Below are 17,233 nucleotides of genomic sequence, written 5' to 3'. Positions count from 1 at the left end.
CTCCTCTGTCCACCTAATTACGAGGCCACCATTCCGGACCTCGATCGGGTTCAACTCGGACCGGAACGACCCGCATTGGACCGGACGAGGAGTTAAAGGGACACGGTTAGTCGACCCACAGAAGGATAGCGGCGGACCGGAACGACCCGGACTCATTGGACCGGACGAGGAGTTAAAGGGACACGGTTAGTCGACCCACAGAAGGATAGCGGCGGACCGGAACGACCCGGACTCATTGGACCGGACGAGGAGTTAAAGAGACACGGTTAGTCGACGGTTAGTCGACCCACAGAAGGATAGCGGCAGCGCGCACGGACGGCTGTGAGCGGCTATCAACCTTGTGGTCGCTCGAGCTTATCCCGTCCATCGGATCAAATCCTGATGGAGCTGATCATGATGCCGCAATATATATAGGTAAACTTTTAGACATGTTTAATATTTTAATTCTTAGACTTAAAAAATTTATACTTAATCTCTATAATTATAAAAATAAAATATCTAACTATATTTATCTTAATATCATCTATTTATTGACGAAAATATAAAAATAAAAAATAAAAAATTAATTTAAATATCTTAATTATATTTTTTGTGATAGTGAACGACGATATCGTTGGGGTTGATGACTGTTGTAGACGAGAAGAGAGATCGATTGTGAAAAAAAATAAAATAAAAAAAGCAAGACACTTTACATTTGTATTGATATCTCAATAATTATGTTGTTAACGCCAATAAAGATACAAAATAATATCGTTCTATATTTATATCAATGCCAATAATGATGCAAGGAAAGACAATACCACTCTGTATCTACATCAACAATACAAGGAAAGATGATACCGTAATGCATTTGTGTCAACACTAATATAATTATCACTGAGACATTAAAATTATATTTTATCTATAATTTTACTTAAATCAACACCGTTAAAATAAATAAAACTATATATTTTATTTTTATAATTATAAAAATTATAAAAATAATTTTTTTAAACCTAAAGATCAAGATGCTAAAAACGTATAACTATAAAAAATAATCTATAATTAACCCACATAAGTATCATTAGTTATATGAAACATAATTATTTTTCCCATCATTTCAACAGCTTTTTTAAGACATAATAATACAGATTGCAATCAAAGGAAGTCAAAAATTAAATGGGTTCAAGCGTGTATAAAGATGACAACGAGAGGAGAAACATTTGATTGAAGTAAACACCCGAGAATGAAACCAGCTTGGCAGTCAATGGAGAACGTATGCTTAGCCAATTGCAACATGACTGTCCTCATTTGCCAAGGCAAAGAAGGCTCATCTTCAAACTAGAAGAAAAACTCAGTACAAAAAAGATTGACCAGATCATCTTCAAACACTCGAGAATGAAACCAACTTCCGAGTGACTGGAGATCGTATGCTTCGTTCGCCAATCGCAACACGACTGTCTTCATTTGCAAAGGCAAAGAAGGCTCATCATCAAGCTAGGAGAGAATCTCAGTACAGAAAAGATTGACCTGCACAACCACTATCATCCATTAGTGGCATAACCATGATAATAGATGCCAGTTCATGTCACTCGGATGCAGAAATTAACATATGAAATTATTAACGAATGTCCCTGACTTGTTACTTCATGAGCAGGTAGATAGCAAACAACTGCACCTATATTAACATATTGATCAAAAAAGGAAAATTACTGAATAGCCTTAACGAAATATTATCTAATGACTCCTGCTACAGCTATAACAATGTACTATTACATCTGAAAGACATCATTTTTTTTTTTCCTTGATAGTTATTTGGTTATTCTACAACATCTATAACAAGTAAAATCCTATTGGCAATAGTGCTCTTCAATTAGTACATGGATTAAGTTGTGCAGCAAAATGATAACAAACAACAAATGATAACATCCAAACTTTCGCTCATTGAACCCTGCATAAAATACTCTAATTTAATTAACTCATCCTGTCCTCAACCATTCTGGGTATACTCCTTCTCTCTCTAAGTTTCTAGAGTAAGAAGCTTTGACGATTGTTCCTTCTTGCAACACTCTCTTGGAAGCCCCACTTCCGATTCCATCAGAACCACCTGATTCCCTACCGCCTCGGCTTCCCCCTGAGCAGGATCAAGAGAAGCAGGATACCACCTCCCCACAGGGGGGAGGTTAGGGAGTCATAGTCCACCAAAATCCTCAACTGTGTAGGAGAATGACAGCTAGATCCAACAATGGAGGATAAGCTCCACTGAATCCAGAGAAGAATGAGACTCAACGTAGAGCTCGATCCAAAGGAAGATGCCTTTGCATATGAAAATTGGCAAACAAGCCTATATGACAAGTTTCTGGGTAAGATCCCTCCATTAGAGCTCCTAAAAACTCTTCTCCCCAAACTTTAGGGACTGTCGGCGGGTTGCCAAGCAGTTGATGTTGCCGGAGGTTTCTTTTGTTTTCAATTTAATTCGGTTGAGGAAATGCCCCATGTCCTAGTTGGTGGTCCATGGTCCGTTAGGTGGCAGCCTCGTACTCTAATCCCCTGGAGACCAAATTTATAACCTCTCTTGGAGAGGATAGACACGATACCTACTTGGGTTGCAACTACCAGGCCTCCCATTAGAGCTGATGTGCCCAAATTTTCTCACTCAGATAGCGTCCTAGATAGGAAAATGTCTAAAAATTAATCAAGTAATCCTTACTAGAGTGAGAGGCAAGTTTGCCCAGATATGTGTCCTCCTATATTTAACCCTGCCAGTCTCTCGGGGGATCTGGATACATGTGAAGAACACTCAATTTTTTAAATCTATAGCATTTGAGAAACTCCATGTAGTTTGCTTCAAATGTAGCAAAGTAGGCCACAGGACATCTACTCATGAAAACAATCCTCAACCCTCAGTCCAACAAGAATCCTAGGAAAAACAAGAAAACAAGAAAAAAATTTCAAAAATCTCCAGAGGATGTAGCAAGACTTTAAAAATATTTTACCTTGACCTGTTTGTTCACATCAAGGAAGATATAGATTCATGGATTCTTGTAGCATAAAATCTCATCTAATGAGAAAAGCCATATATTACATACGTAACATCCAGATTTTTCTAATAAGCAGAGAACACAATTCATCCAGCTCGGGCTCTAAAAGTGAAATGAATAACAATGTAGGAAATTAAGCCACCTCCTTCAATAAAAACAAAAAGATACCAAGACAAATATACAAGAGATAAGATGGTTCACGTGAATTTTGTAACTATGGTAGCATGTAGCATTCATGACAGCCAGTATGTTACAAGACTACATGTACAGTGAAGTGCCTGTATAAGATATACCTGGAACTTGCCTTGGAATTTTGAACACCAATAAACTGAACTTTATGCCAGAGAAGGATTGTGTTAGTGGATTCACATGAAAGAAGTTCATACGTTTGAACAACTAAACAAAACAAGTTACAGCTAATTATTAACAAGTGAGGGGGAAAGGGTCCACCATAATTTCTTACTCAAAACACAAGGATTTTACATGACAACTTATATATGTGCATTATCAAGTTATAAGCAAGTCTTGTACCAACCTTTCAGTAGCTATCTCAGAAAATGTTTTTGGTGCCATATCATTAGTTTATTCTCCACAATAAGCAAGCTGCGCTCATACTTTACACCATTAACAGTAAATCCTGTATTCTCATACCTATAAATTAAATTAAAGGAAGAAAATATCATAATTGGTAAAACATAGATACAGTGCCTACTGCAGCTAGCCTACATGCTCAGATTAGGGACTAATAAGGGCAATACTCAAAACACCGACAGAATTCAGTAGTTCATTGAGCAAGAGAATAAACAAGAATTTCTTCTTGGTACCTTTGTATCTCAGAGAGAATCTCGCATATGCATAAATTGCAAATCTACAGAAGAAAAGGGAAAAAACAAGTTAAAGTTTATACAAAAATTGATTAGAAGGCAGGATTTAATAAAAGTAAGAAGGTAACATTGTTGTTCCCAGAAAAAGTCAGAGACTGCATATTTGACCATGCAAAATGTAAAAGTAAATTATTTTCTTTTTGCTTCTTTAATCAATGCATTTGCAAATTTCTCAGTCACATATGTATCCTTGATTAAGGTATTCCTATCAGAACTTAAATTTAGGCATTTCTGCTGGCAAGGTGTGGTAACTAATCGCTTTGGGTCGGTTCAAGGTAAGATAGTGCAACATCTTTATTAACAAACAAAAAACAAGAAATATTTATATAAATATGGCACCTTCTCATGTAATAGAAAAGAAAAAGGATGCTTGTTACTAACTTAATTATCTGTGCATATGATATAATCCGGTTTCCACATCAATCCTCAGGTGCGATAGAAGATATTAAACAAGAACACATCCTATAGCAAATGTATTGCTGACTTTCGATGAGATTCATTTGCGTAATGTTATTAAATGAGAAAAATTGCAAACAGGAACCGAGCAACTAAGGTGGCTGATCTCACCATATGTGTATTTTGCTTTATTATGTAAATAACTGTGTATGAGGATCAGATCGAGGTCAAAGTTATGTGGCGTTAGAAAAGCAAATTACATGAGGCTAACATACTTCCAATATGTGCAACTAGGTTGTTAAACCCAGATCCATTATGCTTCCCAGATTACCTCACTTTCCTTCTAAATCATAGCTTAAGACTCATATATATGAATGTCAAAACCATCGGAGAGAACGAGATCATCGACGATTGACAGAAGAAGAAATCAAAACCAGCCCAAATCAAGAATTAACAGAAAAGGAAGGCGGTCGTGGACCTGAGGGAAGGTAGGGTTCCATCACACGAGGGCTTGATTGGTTCCTTTCGCAGCGTCTTCACGGGGTAAGGCAGCATCGACCGCATCCAGAATCCCAAACCCCAAAACCACCGCCCCCCCTCGTCTCTCTCTCTCTCTCTCTCTCACACACACACACACACACACTTTTGAGGGGTTGATTACGTGATTGACGCGTGGTGGCCGTTAAAGTTTCATCTGACGGGCCCCGGGTTCCTTCAATAAGCAAATAGGATGACTCTCCAAGTTTTCCGTTTCACCACGACGTTTCTCGCGTTTCTCGTTCTCGGGGCGTTTGTGTAAAGCACCTACCACCACCGGTGAGGTGGGAGGAAGGGAGATGGCAGCTAGCGGTAGCGGCGGCGGAGGAGGAGGAGGAGGGGTGAGTCGGGAAGGGAGCGCGAAGGCGACCGTGGCGGATCGGATAAGCCAGGCAGTGCAGTCGACGTCCAATCTTCTTCACCTCATGCAGGAATCCTCTCCTTCCCAGGTTTGGAGGGCTTCCCTCTTCCGTTCTTGTTCTCCACTCTCTGTTAATTTATCTTGAACTTGACTTCTTTCTTCTTCTCTTTATGTTCCAACGATCTCACCTGTTCTAAAAATTCGATCTTGAAAACTCGGAGATGAGATCCATGTCTGATGGACTCCTATAATTTTCTTCTTTCTAAGACTAACGGCCCAACACCTGATCGTCCTTCTGTGCATATCATACGACTGAGATTCTATAGATGAAATCATGTTTCCATGTGAAATTTATTGCAGGGGATCAGAGACCTTTTAGGAAAAGCAAGTAGAAGCATTCCAAAGCCCTAGGTGGACAAGGAAGGTCACTTGGTGGGTTGGTCCGCAATTATGTGGGATTACATTTCACGACAACAGTTGCAACCCATTTTTTCCGAATACTGGGGGTTGGCTACATGGATCCTTTCCAACCATTGAGCTCTGTTACTAGATAATTTGAGGATCCTTAAAAAAGTCTTAGTACATGAGCATGGATCTAGATACATTTTGGATTGTGAAATTCTTGTAATGACATCATTGGTTTAATTAGGAGTTGATCAGCACTTCTATATTGTCATGATGTTGTGAAGGTCCTGCAGGGAAAAAAAAGGAAACAGGAAAAATAAACTAAGAAACACAAATTTGGCTTCAAGAAAAAGAGAGGTACCATATTTCTAAGACATACAGAACCATAAATTAAGCATGATTACCAGCCTATGTAAGCCCTTAGCTTGTTACCTAAATTATAAGGGTCACTTCTCTTTCAAACTGATAGCTGCAAATTCTTGATTTCGAGCACTGAGTGTCATGCTTCTCCTCTCTATAAATGTGAACTATTTTATGGTCTTTTCTATTAGTGCCTGCTAAAATTTCTTTAAATGTGCATACTTTTAGTTCTTTGGTTCCCTCAATATGTATGCTGACATACTAGAATTGTATGGTGTTGATGCAGTACATATAAAGGCTAACATGTGAACATGTGGCGCTGCAAGCAATTAAGGACAATGAAAACAAGAAGAACTGAAATAGAGGAATTAACATAATAAACATTTTACAACAGCGTTTTTTACCCTTCTTGTTGTTGAGTCATTAGCTCCTCATAATAAACAGAGGATAGCCAATTGTTGTTGTAATCTTAGTTCCATAATAAGATCTGATATGTAATTAGGTAAAATGAAGTCAGCAATCATCTCAAAATCTTCATGTAGATGACATCCCTTGTGACAATAGAACTCATTGTGGCAAAGTGATTAGATATGCATGATTTGGTTTCTAAGATTACACCGAATAGTATAAAGCCATGAATTGTAACTCTTATTCTTGTTGATCTATGTAATCAGCTAACTAGTTACATTGTTTATGCAGCTAATGCTTATCGTTTGTGCAACCAAAATATGCAATTTGTGCACCCAGCATGTGGCAACATATGTCGATTATGCACTGTATATTTAGTAATTTCTTCTGCACGTCTATTTTTTTGTGAGAATTTGAGCCTAGCATGATGACTATTTTTTGGTCCAATTGCTTTTTGATTACAGAAAGGATGTTTGAACTTTAAGATCACAGTGTCTTCCTTTGTGTCCATTGAAATTGGTAAACATTATCAGGAAAAAAATGAAGTTATTTTTCAGAAGTGCTGAATCTTTAAGTGAAACTATGTTTGTTTGTGCATTTTTTGTTGAGCTGTTATATACTCCTTGTTTTTCCTTGTTCTTGCAGGCTGAGTTAATAAAGCTTCCTAAGAATCTATTTGCCAAAGTATCTACCATCAAGAACACTGGGCAAGTAGGTTGCTACTCAGTTGTGATGTAATTATGGATTAGTTTAATTTGGAAGCCACTCATTTTTTGGCTTTTGTGTTTGAGTCGATAGGTTCTGGACCAACTACCACGGGTTATATCTTCCTTGGATGCATATATGGAAAGCAGCTTACATAGGTCAGGCTTCTTTTATTAACAACTCTACAGTATACCCTCAAGGTCTTTCCTGTTGTTAGGAATATGCTGATGAATTTAGGAAGGCTCTTGTAGTGTCACTTGTCCAAGCAGAAATTCTGACTTTCCTGTGTTAAAGCATTTGAAATGTTCTTTGCATTACTTAAATGTCAACATTATTTTTAGGTTCATGCCAGGGAGAAAATGGTTTTGAAATTATTGAAAATGAAAGTTGAGTACAAAGAGATTATCTAGTTTCAGATTTTTCTAAAACTTCAAATAACATAATCTTGGAGATGACATTTATCAATCAATGTACAAGATGCAGTCTACAAGTTCAAAACCCATCAGTGCTCTGGCTCAAACTAGCCAACGTGTGTCTGATCCATCTGCAAAAGTTATCAGTTTTTGCTGGTGTATTTTCATCTTACATGATAGTGCTTGACTCAGCATATCCAACCATCTGATCACAAGTAAGCTGCATGACTGTGTCCAATTTGAGCTCATTATTGCATGAGTTAGTCATGTTTCAGTCAATTAAGAGGTTTTCTGAAAAAGCATTACACTTGAAATTGTCTTAGATTTCAATGATTGCATGAGATCCACCAAAGCTGGAACTTCTCCCTTATTGCCTCACAGACAGCATGTGTTTGCTGCCCATTTTATTTATTGTTACTATTCTTTAAGTTTTGAGATGCCGTATTTGTTGGACTATTCACGTAGTTTCCTACTTGATTGTTAATGTTCTATCTTATTATGATCTGCTGATATCTATGACAAATGCGACAATTATGTAATTTAGGTATTGTAGGCATTGTTCGCTTATATATGGTTGGTTTTCTTCAAATGTTTGGTCCACAGTGCTCCTCAGCTGAAGACTGTGACTCAGTTGCTGTCTCACATGGAAAATTCTCAGCTCAAGTATGTGTTTCCAACCAGTCAGCAACCAGAGGAGCAAAAACACGCAGACTCGGAAAACACTGCAGTGGCCAATTCTTCTTCTGATCATGGAGTTTTCTCCTCTAATAATGGAGAAGGCCTAAGCCATCATGAGAGTCACTGAACCATTTCCAAGCACCTCAAACCCCCTTGCGGTAACCAAAAACTCCTTTCAAGTTCCTTGCTGATTTCTTGATGCATCTGAGGAAACTGTGTTTATACCTTCTTTCCTTTTTTCTGTTTTGAGGCAATTGCTGCATGCAGGGTCCCTCTTGGATCATCCTACAGGTAGAAGTTGTTTCATGTAAAGTAGCGTTGTTGCACAATGTCTCTGTTTGTTTTCCAGTGAATGAAGACTGCAACTGAAGCAAGGAACTTTGCAAACTGTAGTTTAGCCATTTGGTCTGTGGACATGCCCAGGATTAAACTCCTAATGGCCACCATGTGTATTTTGGTTCCAAGTTCCTACCCGACCTAAACAAGGTCTGTCACAATCTAATGACAAGTCTCTATACCTGTGTCAGATATGAGAATTAATTGAGTTATTTTAGATAAAGTGAATTTACTATCATTAACTTGGGGTTCAAATATATCTAGTTGAATGTTAACAAATGATCTTATAGTTGAACTAGTATTAAGCATGATGAACTATCCAAATTATCAAGAACAAGATCTTGAGGTTGGAGATACTTCACTATTGTAAGAGTCTATTTTATAACAATTAATGGATCGATGGGAAAGTAGCACTTGTTATTAAAAGAAAAAGGAAATAAAAGATAAAGTCAACACGAAATGGGTTGGGTTCGTTTTCAGCAGAGACCCAACATGGCGGCGGCGGCGGCGGCGGTTGCTCAAGATCTTTCTAGAATCGACGGTTCCGATAGACGTAGGTAGATAACCAAAATCTAGGGTTTCTCTTCCTCTTCTTTCTCCGCTATATAACCACGATTGGATTACGCTCCTCGCATGTGCGCCGACCTCTTTCCGCATCTGTTCCTCTTCTTTCGTCTTCTTTTCTAGATCGTTAATATTTTGGCTATGAAGAAACCCAAACTATCTGCCGGAGATGGATCCGTCCATCGCTGACGGCGACAGAAACCCTCTAAGAAGTTCCGAGCCGTCATTTTATTTATTTTAATTTGTTTTATTATTATTTTCTTCAGATTCCTCTACGATTTTGATGAGTTTGTTGGTTCGGGGGAATGAGGTGATGTGAAAATTCATGGTCTGTCAATCCACTGACATCTATCCATGATGTTGCTCGTGATATCCCGAATTGTTCTGATCATCCTCCGTGAACTCTCATATTACGACTTCTTTTCAGCAATGTTCTTTGATATTATAAGGAGAACAAAAAAAGGGGGTCTTGGACGCATCGATCATTGCGTTGCATCTAGCAATTTATTATTTTGGTTTTTTCTTTCGCTATTTATCGTCATATGTGATCTTATTATATGTTGGTAAGTTCTAAAGTAAGCCATTTTTTGTTATTTGAAGGATGACAATATGGGAAAGGTCAACTGTTGGGGATGTTGACTTTACACAAGTTTTTGATCAGTTTCTAATGAAAATCCAGACTCGATCTCTTATTCCGGTTTACTAAGTATATTTTCCTGTTTCTTTGACATTCTAATCACTGGTGGAGAAGCTCTTTACGATATGTTTTTGTTGTCTTCCCACACAGTGATATTGTTCAATATATGATAAACCACAACCAGTTTTTCATGTTCCTTATTCAACTATTTGAGTTTGTCATGCAAGTGAAGTAATTCTGGATATGATTTCTCTTTGAACAGAACAATATATTTAAACTTGTTGAATGGGTTGTTGATTCTATTGACTGGTAAAAAATGTCACAGAAATATGAAAAGCATGTAGCTATTACTACCACAACTACACTTGTATTCCAGAATCATATATAGCCCCTGAAGTCCAGTTCTGTGGTATGTTGTTGGGAGGCACAACCCATGTCTCATCTCTATCATCACCTCCACTTTGTAACATCCTTACAGAGAGAGGCCCACTTGGTGGAGATACTACTGCCCACACTGCTCCATGGCTCCTTTCCAACAGCTTGCATGTCAAGTTCTCTGTCTGCAGTAGTAAGATCCAAAGTTATCATCGAGTTAGTAGTTGTAGCATACAGTTAAGCTAGTGTGATGTGTTTCTTCATGTGTGTATTATATGCTTAATTAGTCTGTACCTCACACAACTGAACAGCAGTTACATCCTTGTTTCCTTGCTGATCCCAGATTTGGAAGGCAAAGTAGGATGGATGGTTGCTGCTCTGATCAATCTTGAAGGTGATGTTCTTGCTTGGGTAGCTGCAGGACACCCTGAAATGCCATCAAATTTAACAAATATGTTCATTTTCTTTGTAGAATTTGAGGCTTGAACAATATAGATGGACTATATTTTGCTGCTATAGTTGATTCAGCTATCATGGCAATGCTCAGTAACGGCACACACACCTCCGGTACTCAATGCCGACCGCACCAAGAGATAGAAGGGATGCACCTAAATCAGCATTCTGGCCCATCCTTGCAAAGGCATGCTGACTGAGAATGAACTTGGTATTGCCGCTTACTCCGGCGTCTGTGATTATGATCATGACACCATCGTTGGAGCAGTACTTGGCATCAGTACATCTCACCTAATGAAAAATTGTAAGATGGTAGAGTGACAAAGACGATGCTATAGTTGATTCAGCTATCATGGCAATGCTCAGTAATGGCACACACACCTCCGGTACTCAATGCCGAGTGCACCAAGAGATAGAAGGGATGCACCTAAATCAGCATTCTGGCCCATCCTTGCAAAGGCATGCTGACTGAGAATGAACTCCGTATTGCCACTTACTCCTGCGTCTGTGATTATGATCATGACACCATCGTTGGAGCAGTACTTGGCATCAGTACATCTCACCTAATGAAAAATTGTAAGATGGTAGAGTGACATAGACTATGCAATCAACATGAGTGAATGAAGTAATGGTCGTGATTTCACTAACCTGATAGCATGCTCCACAACCCACACCATTCCTGTAAAGACTTGATGATGCTGAGACATCCCCATCATTCAGTGTTGCTCCAAATGAACCATACTCGCATGCACCAGCTGAAGTCAGATGAGAAGTTGAGATTATCTGAGCAAATGAATTAATGACACACCGACAGAAAACATGTTTCATGCAGGTGTTTGGATCTTACTCTCTGTTCCTGTTTTATCAGAATTTGGGTAGTAAGCTGCCCTGGATTGGGTGAAGCAATCACTGCATGTGTCTGCTCTGGTGGGATGTTGGAGAAGTAGAGGTAAGAAGAAGAGCAGTTGAGTGGGCAGAGCCATTGAAGCAAGAGGAGAGACAGCAAGTAAGGAAACAAGTTGTTAAGTACAATGGTTAGGAAGTGAAGGTTAAGCTGAAGCTTTTATAGAGAAAATAGTGCAGTTTTTTTTTAACTGGAAAAGCTTTAGGTTTTGACATTCTTCTAAGATTGAGAATGGGATGCCATGATTGACACTTGCATGTAGTGGTCTACTTGGAACAGTGGAATTATTTGTTTTTTGGACTTCAAGAACAATTTGTCAAGAAATGCCAGGGATCTGCTTTATCTGCTATAGTTTACAGGCTCTTCCTAAGAAAGCATATCATGAATGAACTCTTATGAGCTGAACTGTTCTGGTAAACTTAGATTTTAAGATCATAATAGTTCAATCATGATATCTTTCAGTAAACTTAGATTTTGAGATGAAAAGGAAAACAAATTAGATTTTGAGATAACGAGTTGTAATATGCCCAGAGTTGGAGGCAGCTGTAAAAAGAATTTGCATTTTTTGTATTGTGCTATGTAGCTATTACAAGATAGCAAGATTGTGACATCATACAGAATGAGGTGGGGGCTGATTTATATTGTTGTTGTCCTTGATTACATAAACAAAAGATCATCATTATACATATGACTCAGCAGAAGGAACTCAGTCCCTGGTGTAAGCAGAAAGTGGTGGAGAAAGGCTTAGTGCTTTTGTACCTCCCCGCTTGTGATTCGGATCGCATGAGAAATCTTGATCTCACAGATGGGGCAAGAAGGAGGAAGCACATCTTAAAGGTCATACCAGGGAACACGCCACCTGTTTCTGTATCTTGTGACCTGTGTTGTGATGCTAAGCATATAAGAATAAGCATGAGTGCAGGCTTTTAGAGTTCAACTTGGTCTTGGGTTCTGAGTTCATGTTGTCAGGAGATTTAGGCAGGAATACACCCAGCTCCTGAGCAACAGTGGAGGCACAAGACATGGATGGGATATGGAAACTAGAAGCGTCACAAGGTACCAGTCTTACATGAAACTTCTATTCTGACTTATAGTGTACATTCTGCATCAACGAATGAAGGAAAGTCATTGACTATGGACCCTGTCAAATTTACAATGGAAAGAGTTCTAGACAAAAGATAACATTAAATTTGATATCTTTATAGTTAGGGTTCAGATATTTTGTACAAAGAAGATTTGGAATTTTGTATTAGGTTTATAGATATGTCGAACCGAATTATGACAATTGGTTTCAAAACAGACTTCAAACAAATATCAATCAATCAATTAATGCTGCTGCAAATTGGTTAGCTAATGAAGCACATAGATGGCAACTTACAGTTTCATGCAATCTATTCCTTTGAAACTTTCTCAAAGATTTAGAAGTTGCATCAAAGGATGTATAATAAGAGCTTATATGATATCTTAAACATTGGTTTGATGGTGGTATATCATACTCTTACCAAAGGTTGGGAGTTTGAAATCTCAACTCATACATTTTTAAGGTAGCAGCTAGCTTAATTAGCAGACCTTGATAGTTTATCGTAGGATCGAATCTCACCTTTGCCTCTTACCCTTTGCAAAAAAAAAAAAAGAGCATGTGTAAAGGATGCTACCTTTTTCATAGAAGGTGGCTTCATCAGGAATTGGCATAAAAGCTAAATAAAGAAAAACATATTACTACATGTCTCTGTTCATCATGGAAAAGCAAGAACCCTGGAGGCACTTTGGCATGCAGATGATTCAAAATCTTGTTGTGGTTTCTAAATAGTCACATAAGAGGTGAGAGATACTGGACTTCCACATTATGTATCGCTTGTGGTCCTCAAACAGCAGCTGAATGGTTCCCCCAGTGGTTGCGAGTGTTATCAAGTAGCAGCTATGACCATTCTTGGAGAAGCCACCTTCTTTTGGATCCTCCATTGCATCAAAAACCCTAACTGAGAAGTAAATTTTAGAAACTAAGTTAACAATGCCAATCTTGACAAAGATTTGCATCAAGAACCATATGAAAGATAGTAATGCAATCTCAGTCACAGTATCTTCTGGTAGCATATTATTTTAAGCTCACATTAAACTTAGAGGGTTGATTGCAGATTACTTTAACCAACTAGTTCAAAACTCCAATGGAATTCCATTTGCAAATCAAGTAAGTACATGGTCTTACATTCTTTGTAGGTGCTAATCACTCCTCGGATATGCTTCTTTACCAACCTCAGTGCAAGCCTATCATGCTTGACATAAATCCTCACCATTCTGAGTTGAATCTTCCCTGCATGCATGTATTACATCGTTGTTGTAGTACATTAATGGATCAACAGCAGCCAGAAAACTCGCATCTGTGCAATAGAGTTTATGAGATTTAAGAGGATATTACCATCAGGTGTTTGAATGGGGAGTTCAGCACCTCTTGCCAGTGTACTCTGGTCCTCTGAAATCTGTCTGCAAGCTGCTGCTCTCAGCTCAAGCGTCGCAGCTCCTCTCAAACCTGTAGCAATTACCACAAAGGGTGCATTCTTTATTTGATGTGCAAAGAACAAAGATTTGGAAGACTGTAGATAGAATTCTGTCATCATCTTTTAGTAGATGGAAGAACTGTTCTACGAACTGAGAATCGCAGTGCATTACATGTTGCAGCAGTTGCAGTGAGAGTCACTAGATCAGCTGAACTCTGGGTTGCAAGGCCTGTTCTAATGGCAGATGCAACCTGCATTCTGTTTGCGCCCACAGACTCAGCAGCTTCGGCGCACACTGTCGCGACCAAGGCCGCAGCAGAGGCTACCACCGTGTTCATCCTGTTGTCCAGCTCCCCTCCTTGGTGATCTAAGCTCATGGCTTTCGAGTTGACCGGTTCCAAGTAACAGTTTCCTACAATGCCTGCAATGGCCGCAGCCAGCCTTGCCACAGAGAGGGCTGCATGGACTTGAGCTGTGTGGAGTCGCAGTTCTTCCTTCCTCCTCTTTCTGCATCCTTTGGAAAAGCTGCTAAGGATTTCCCCTCCCAGCCATGCCTTCATCTGGCCTACATCTATCTGTGGATTTCGAGTTAAGATGAACATGAGCTGCAAGTTCATGATGTCTTTGCTTCAGAATGACTTACCCAGCCACCATGTAAAGACTTGTGCTTCTGAGGTGCAGATTGTGCCAATTTTCCACTCGAGAGCAATGTCTGCAAGGATCATGCAAAGAACAGAGCCTTCAATCGAGGTTGGCTGCATCAAAAGGCAGACAGATGACACATACCAAGATTTGATCCATTCTTGTTTCGGCATCTCCGGCGAAATCGGTACGGTTCTTCTCTACTTCATGCTCATCTACCTCTGCACTCCTGTCCTTGATGCTTGGTAATAGGTTCTGCATCATATGAATGACATGATCATTAAACTCACAAACACATGAAAACTTGTTGCATCATCTGCTAAATGTTAATAGATAATATTGTGGTGGTTGTGTGAACAACATGAATGGATCACTGCCTTCCACAGCATTGACAGTATTCCTAGAGGATCGAAAACAATTCAATTAAATGCAACTGGGTACTACTATTTGGAAGATATCACTGCAAGTTGCTAAAACTAATGGGTTTTCTTCCATGATCCCTTGGCACCACTTCTTGGCCACCTCCTCGGTTATCTTGAGTTACATTGGACACTGGGATTTCTAGTGATGAGAAGACAACAGACTTGACTGTAGATTGGTGCCTGTTTACTCACACTGGGTGAGAGTATTTGAAAGAAGTCAGAGGAAGATGGGCTCCATGTTCTGGAGAGGAACTCCAAAGCCTGATGAGGACTCTTAGGGACCTCCAAAGGATAATGGTATGTTGATAACTGTGTCTGCCCTTTGCACAACTCAATACCTCTATTTTGACTTTTTGTCTGCATTCTCTCATCCTGCAATATGTAGAAAGACCATGTTCTTACATAGATGATCAGCACTGGATCTCAATGAAGTTTATGACTCCATCCACTGCATCATGATTCCCAAAGCAGATCACATGAATTTAGATGGAGTCTTTTAATGGGATGAACTGAAAGAGCCAAGTGGATAGTAGCACCTTGTAGGAGAGTGACTGTCTCGAGAACAAGGCTGCTCCATGGTTTGCATGCTTTCTGGATTCCTCCATGTTGAAACACTTGAATCTGTTCAATGAGCAAAGCCACGAAGCTGAAAACCATGGCAAAGAGTCTTATATTATACTGAACTAACATTCCAGAAAGAAGAAGAGGAAGAAGATCAAGTGATGCCACTATCATCAACACAGCCATCCAGTGAAAAGCCTACTGCTGCTGCTGCTTTGAGGGGGAATCCTAATGAACACCGAGACCACAAAAACCAAGCACAACAGCGGCCAAAAAGCCACAAGAAAAGCTATGAGAAGACATAAAGGGGGAAAGCTCAGCCTGAGCAGCGGCCGCTTTATCCTCACTGAGACCACCACCACCCCGTGATTCCCTCGAAAGGGAAGGTGTTGACATGCCCAGCTAAAAATGGCAAGGAACAATCCATTGGATTCGTTCTCTTCCTAGCAGGAAGATGAACTTACTCGAAGTAGAAGGCCTTCTTCTTGGCGTGGATGGCAAACGATTTCTTTGCCTGACGCGTGCATCCTGAGAGGTGTTATAATGCAATTCTAAAAGAAGGAAGGAAAGCGCAAGCTTCGATGTTCCGGCATGACTCGAGTATTTTAATATGACTAGTATGCCACGTAGAGTGATTAGCTTCATTAAACTAAGCCATCTTCTCGCTAAGCTTCTCGGGAATGCCCAAATCCTCTCCATAAAACAGCTGTTCCCATCTTTGTCACACGCTGCAAGTAGCCCCGCCATTATCACCTTGACTTGCACACCACTCACACGTTCTAAGCTTCAAACTATGAACCCACTGATGAATGGCCATAAACAACGTGAACTTGCTCAAAGAAATAGGTTTTGACGAGGCATTTTGATTCCTAACTTAGTTAGGGACAAAAAAGAACAGTAGCCTGCGTCTTGGATTAGAAGCATGGATTAACTGGGATCCATCTCGGTTAGCATTGTTTAGTCGCAGTGCAGTACGTTGGCAGATATCACATCACATGAAGGATGATGGCAATCTGGCGAAGATTGGGACGTGCTGCTGAGTTCTAACTGGTGCCAACTCTCCGTGATGGAAGTAATTTAAAGCTTAAAGCATATGGATTGACCCTAAGCATCCCAGTAATCAGAGCCAGACCCATGTGTTCATTAGCGATCCCCGAGGAAGATAACCAATGACGCCGCATTAGCAGTCCTATGTCTCTTCTTCTTCTTCTTCTTCTTCTGTGGAATATCCACTCATCAAATAAGAAACAGTCCTCGAATATATTCATTCGAGTCCCATGTATCTAATCCTGAAATCAGCACGACCGACGAAGACTCGGGCGACGGCGTTGACCACGCCTTCTGCTGCGAGTCGGCCGAACACGTCGTCGGCTTTGGAGGCATGCAAGAAGCTCTTGCATGGACTCCACGTCTTCTCCATCCGTCATCGAAGCCGGCGTCGCTGCCACTTTCTTTCATCGAATCAAACCAAACCGGAAGAGCGAGACCCCATACGCACAAATTAAGCTTCTCCTCTCCCTACTCAAATATTCTTGACCGATCGAAACTAGAAACGCGAGCGCGGAGCCTCATCTCATAGCTTGGTTTTGCCTGGCTACCAATCGTACGCGAGCACCCATGCGCAATGCATCAGCGAAGTGTGTCCATTTCGGTTGTTTATACTCGTGGAATCCCAAA

At 39.8% G+C, this 17,233-nt stretch overlaps 3 protein-coding genes, 1 long non-coding RNA gene and 2 other non-coding genes across 12 annotated transcripts; 3 read left to right on the top strand and 3 right to left on the bottom strand.

Moving 5' to 3' along the window:
* Positions 1-1,145: 1,145 nt before the first annotated feature.
* LOC103984448 (uncharacterized) lies at positions 1,146-4,933 on the bottom strand. 4 transcript variants are annotated; one of them, XR_010486942.1, is made up of 4 exons: positions 4,779-4,933; positions 3,845-3,888; positions 3,314-3,671; positions 1,146-1,509 (listed from the first exon to the last, which is right to left on the bottom strand). It is a non-coding gene; the product is annotated as an uncharacterized LOC103984448 (long non-coding RNA). The 4 variants fall into 4 exon arrangements; XR_010486943.1 differs by having other exon boundaries at positions 1,146-3,353; positions 3,556-3,671; positions 4,779-4,929; XR_001977932.2 differs by having other exon boundaries at positions 3,556-3,671; positions 4,779-4,925.
* A 33-nt stretch (positions 4,934-4,966) lies between these two features.
* Positions 4,967-12,056, top strand: LOC103984449 (tobamovirus multiplication protein 2B). Of its 4 annotated transcripts, XR_010486940.1 has the most exons (6): positions 4,967-5,286; positions 7,017-7,082; positions 7,170-7,234; positions 8,093-8,325; positions 10,423-10,473; positions 10,552-12,056. XR_010486940.1 is itself a non-coding variant. In XM_065108584.1 (5 exons), the coding sequence occupies exons 1-4, from the start codon at positions 5,137-5,139 to the stop codon at positions 8,292-8,294; spliced, it is 483 nt and encodes a 160-aa protein (XP_064964656.1). In that variant the 5' UTR covers positions 4,967-5,136; the 3' UTR covers positions 8,295-8,325; positions 10,423-12,056. The 4 variants fall into 4 exon arrangements, 3 of the variants coding, with proteins under 3 accessions (XP_064964656.1, XP_009400209.2, XP_009400208.2); XM_065108584.1 differs by having other exon boundaries at positions 10,423-12,056; XM_009401934.3 differs by lacking the exons at positions 10,423-10,473; positions 10,552-12,056 and adding an exon at positions 8,435-8,741.
* On the top strand, positions 9,204-9,290 carry LOC135613297 (small nucleolar RNA U61). The gene has a single exon (XR_010487280.1). It is a non-coding gene; the product is annotated as a small nucleolar RNA U61 (small nucleolar RNA).
* LOC135613306 (small nucleolar RNA snoR14) lies at positions 9,373-9,459 on the top strand. The gene has a single exon (XR_010487288.1). It is a non-coding gene; the product is annotated as a small nucleolar RNA snoR14 (small nucleolar RNA).
* On the bottom strand, positions 10,623-11,515 carry LOC135613250 (expansin-like B1). The gene is made up of 4 exons (XM_065110352.1): positions 11,380-11,515; positions 11,181-11,287; positions 10,910-11,095; positions 10,623-10,823 (listed from the first exon to the last, which is right to left on the bottom strand). Exons 1-4 carry the CDS (start codon positions 11,513-11,515, stop codon positions 10,623-10,625), a joined length of 630 nt encoding a protein of 209 aa, XP_064966424.1.
* Positions 12,057-12,785: 729 nt separating the features above from the next.
* LOC135586086 (VAN3-binding protein-like) lies at positions 12,786-16,976 on the bottom strand. Its single transcript, XM_065110351.1, has 10 exons — positions 16,859-16,976; positions 16,021-16,084; positions 15,532-15,616; positions 15,188-15,367; positions 14,718-14,828; positions 14,575-14,643; positions 14,104-14,506; positions 13,853-13,963; positions 13,643-13,747; positions 12,786-13,415 (listed from the first exon to the last, which is right to left on the bottom strand). The coding sequence occupies exons 1-10, from the start codon at positions 16,974-16,976 to the stop codon at positions 13,219-13,221; spliced, it is 1,443 nt and encodes a 480-aa protein (XP_064966423.1). The 3' UTR covers positions 12,786-13,218.
* Positions 16,977-17,233: the final 257 nt, after the last annotated feature.

Source organism: Musa acuminata, chromosome BXJ2-5, assembly GCF_036884655.1.
Source record: "Musa acuminata AAA Group cultivar baxijiao chromosome BXJ2-5, Cavendish_Baxijiao_AAA, whole genome shotgun sequence".
NCBI lineage: Eukaryota > Viridiplantae > Streptophyta > Magnoliopsida > Zingiberales > Musaceae > Musa > Musa acuminata.
The sequence above is the reverse complement of the archived record's forward strand: the minus strand, read 5'-3'. Positions and strand labels throughout refer to the sequence as shown.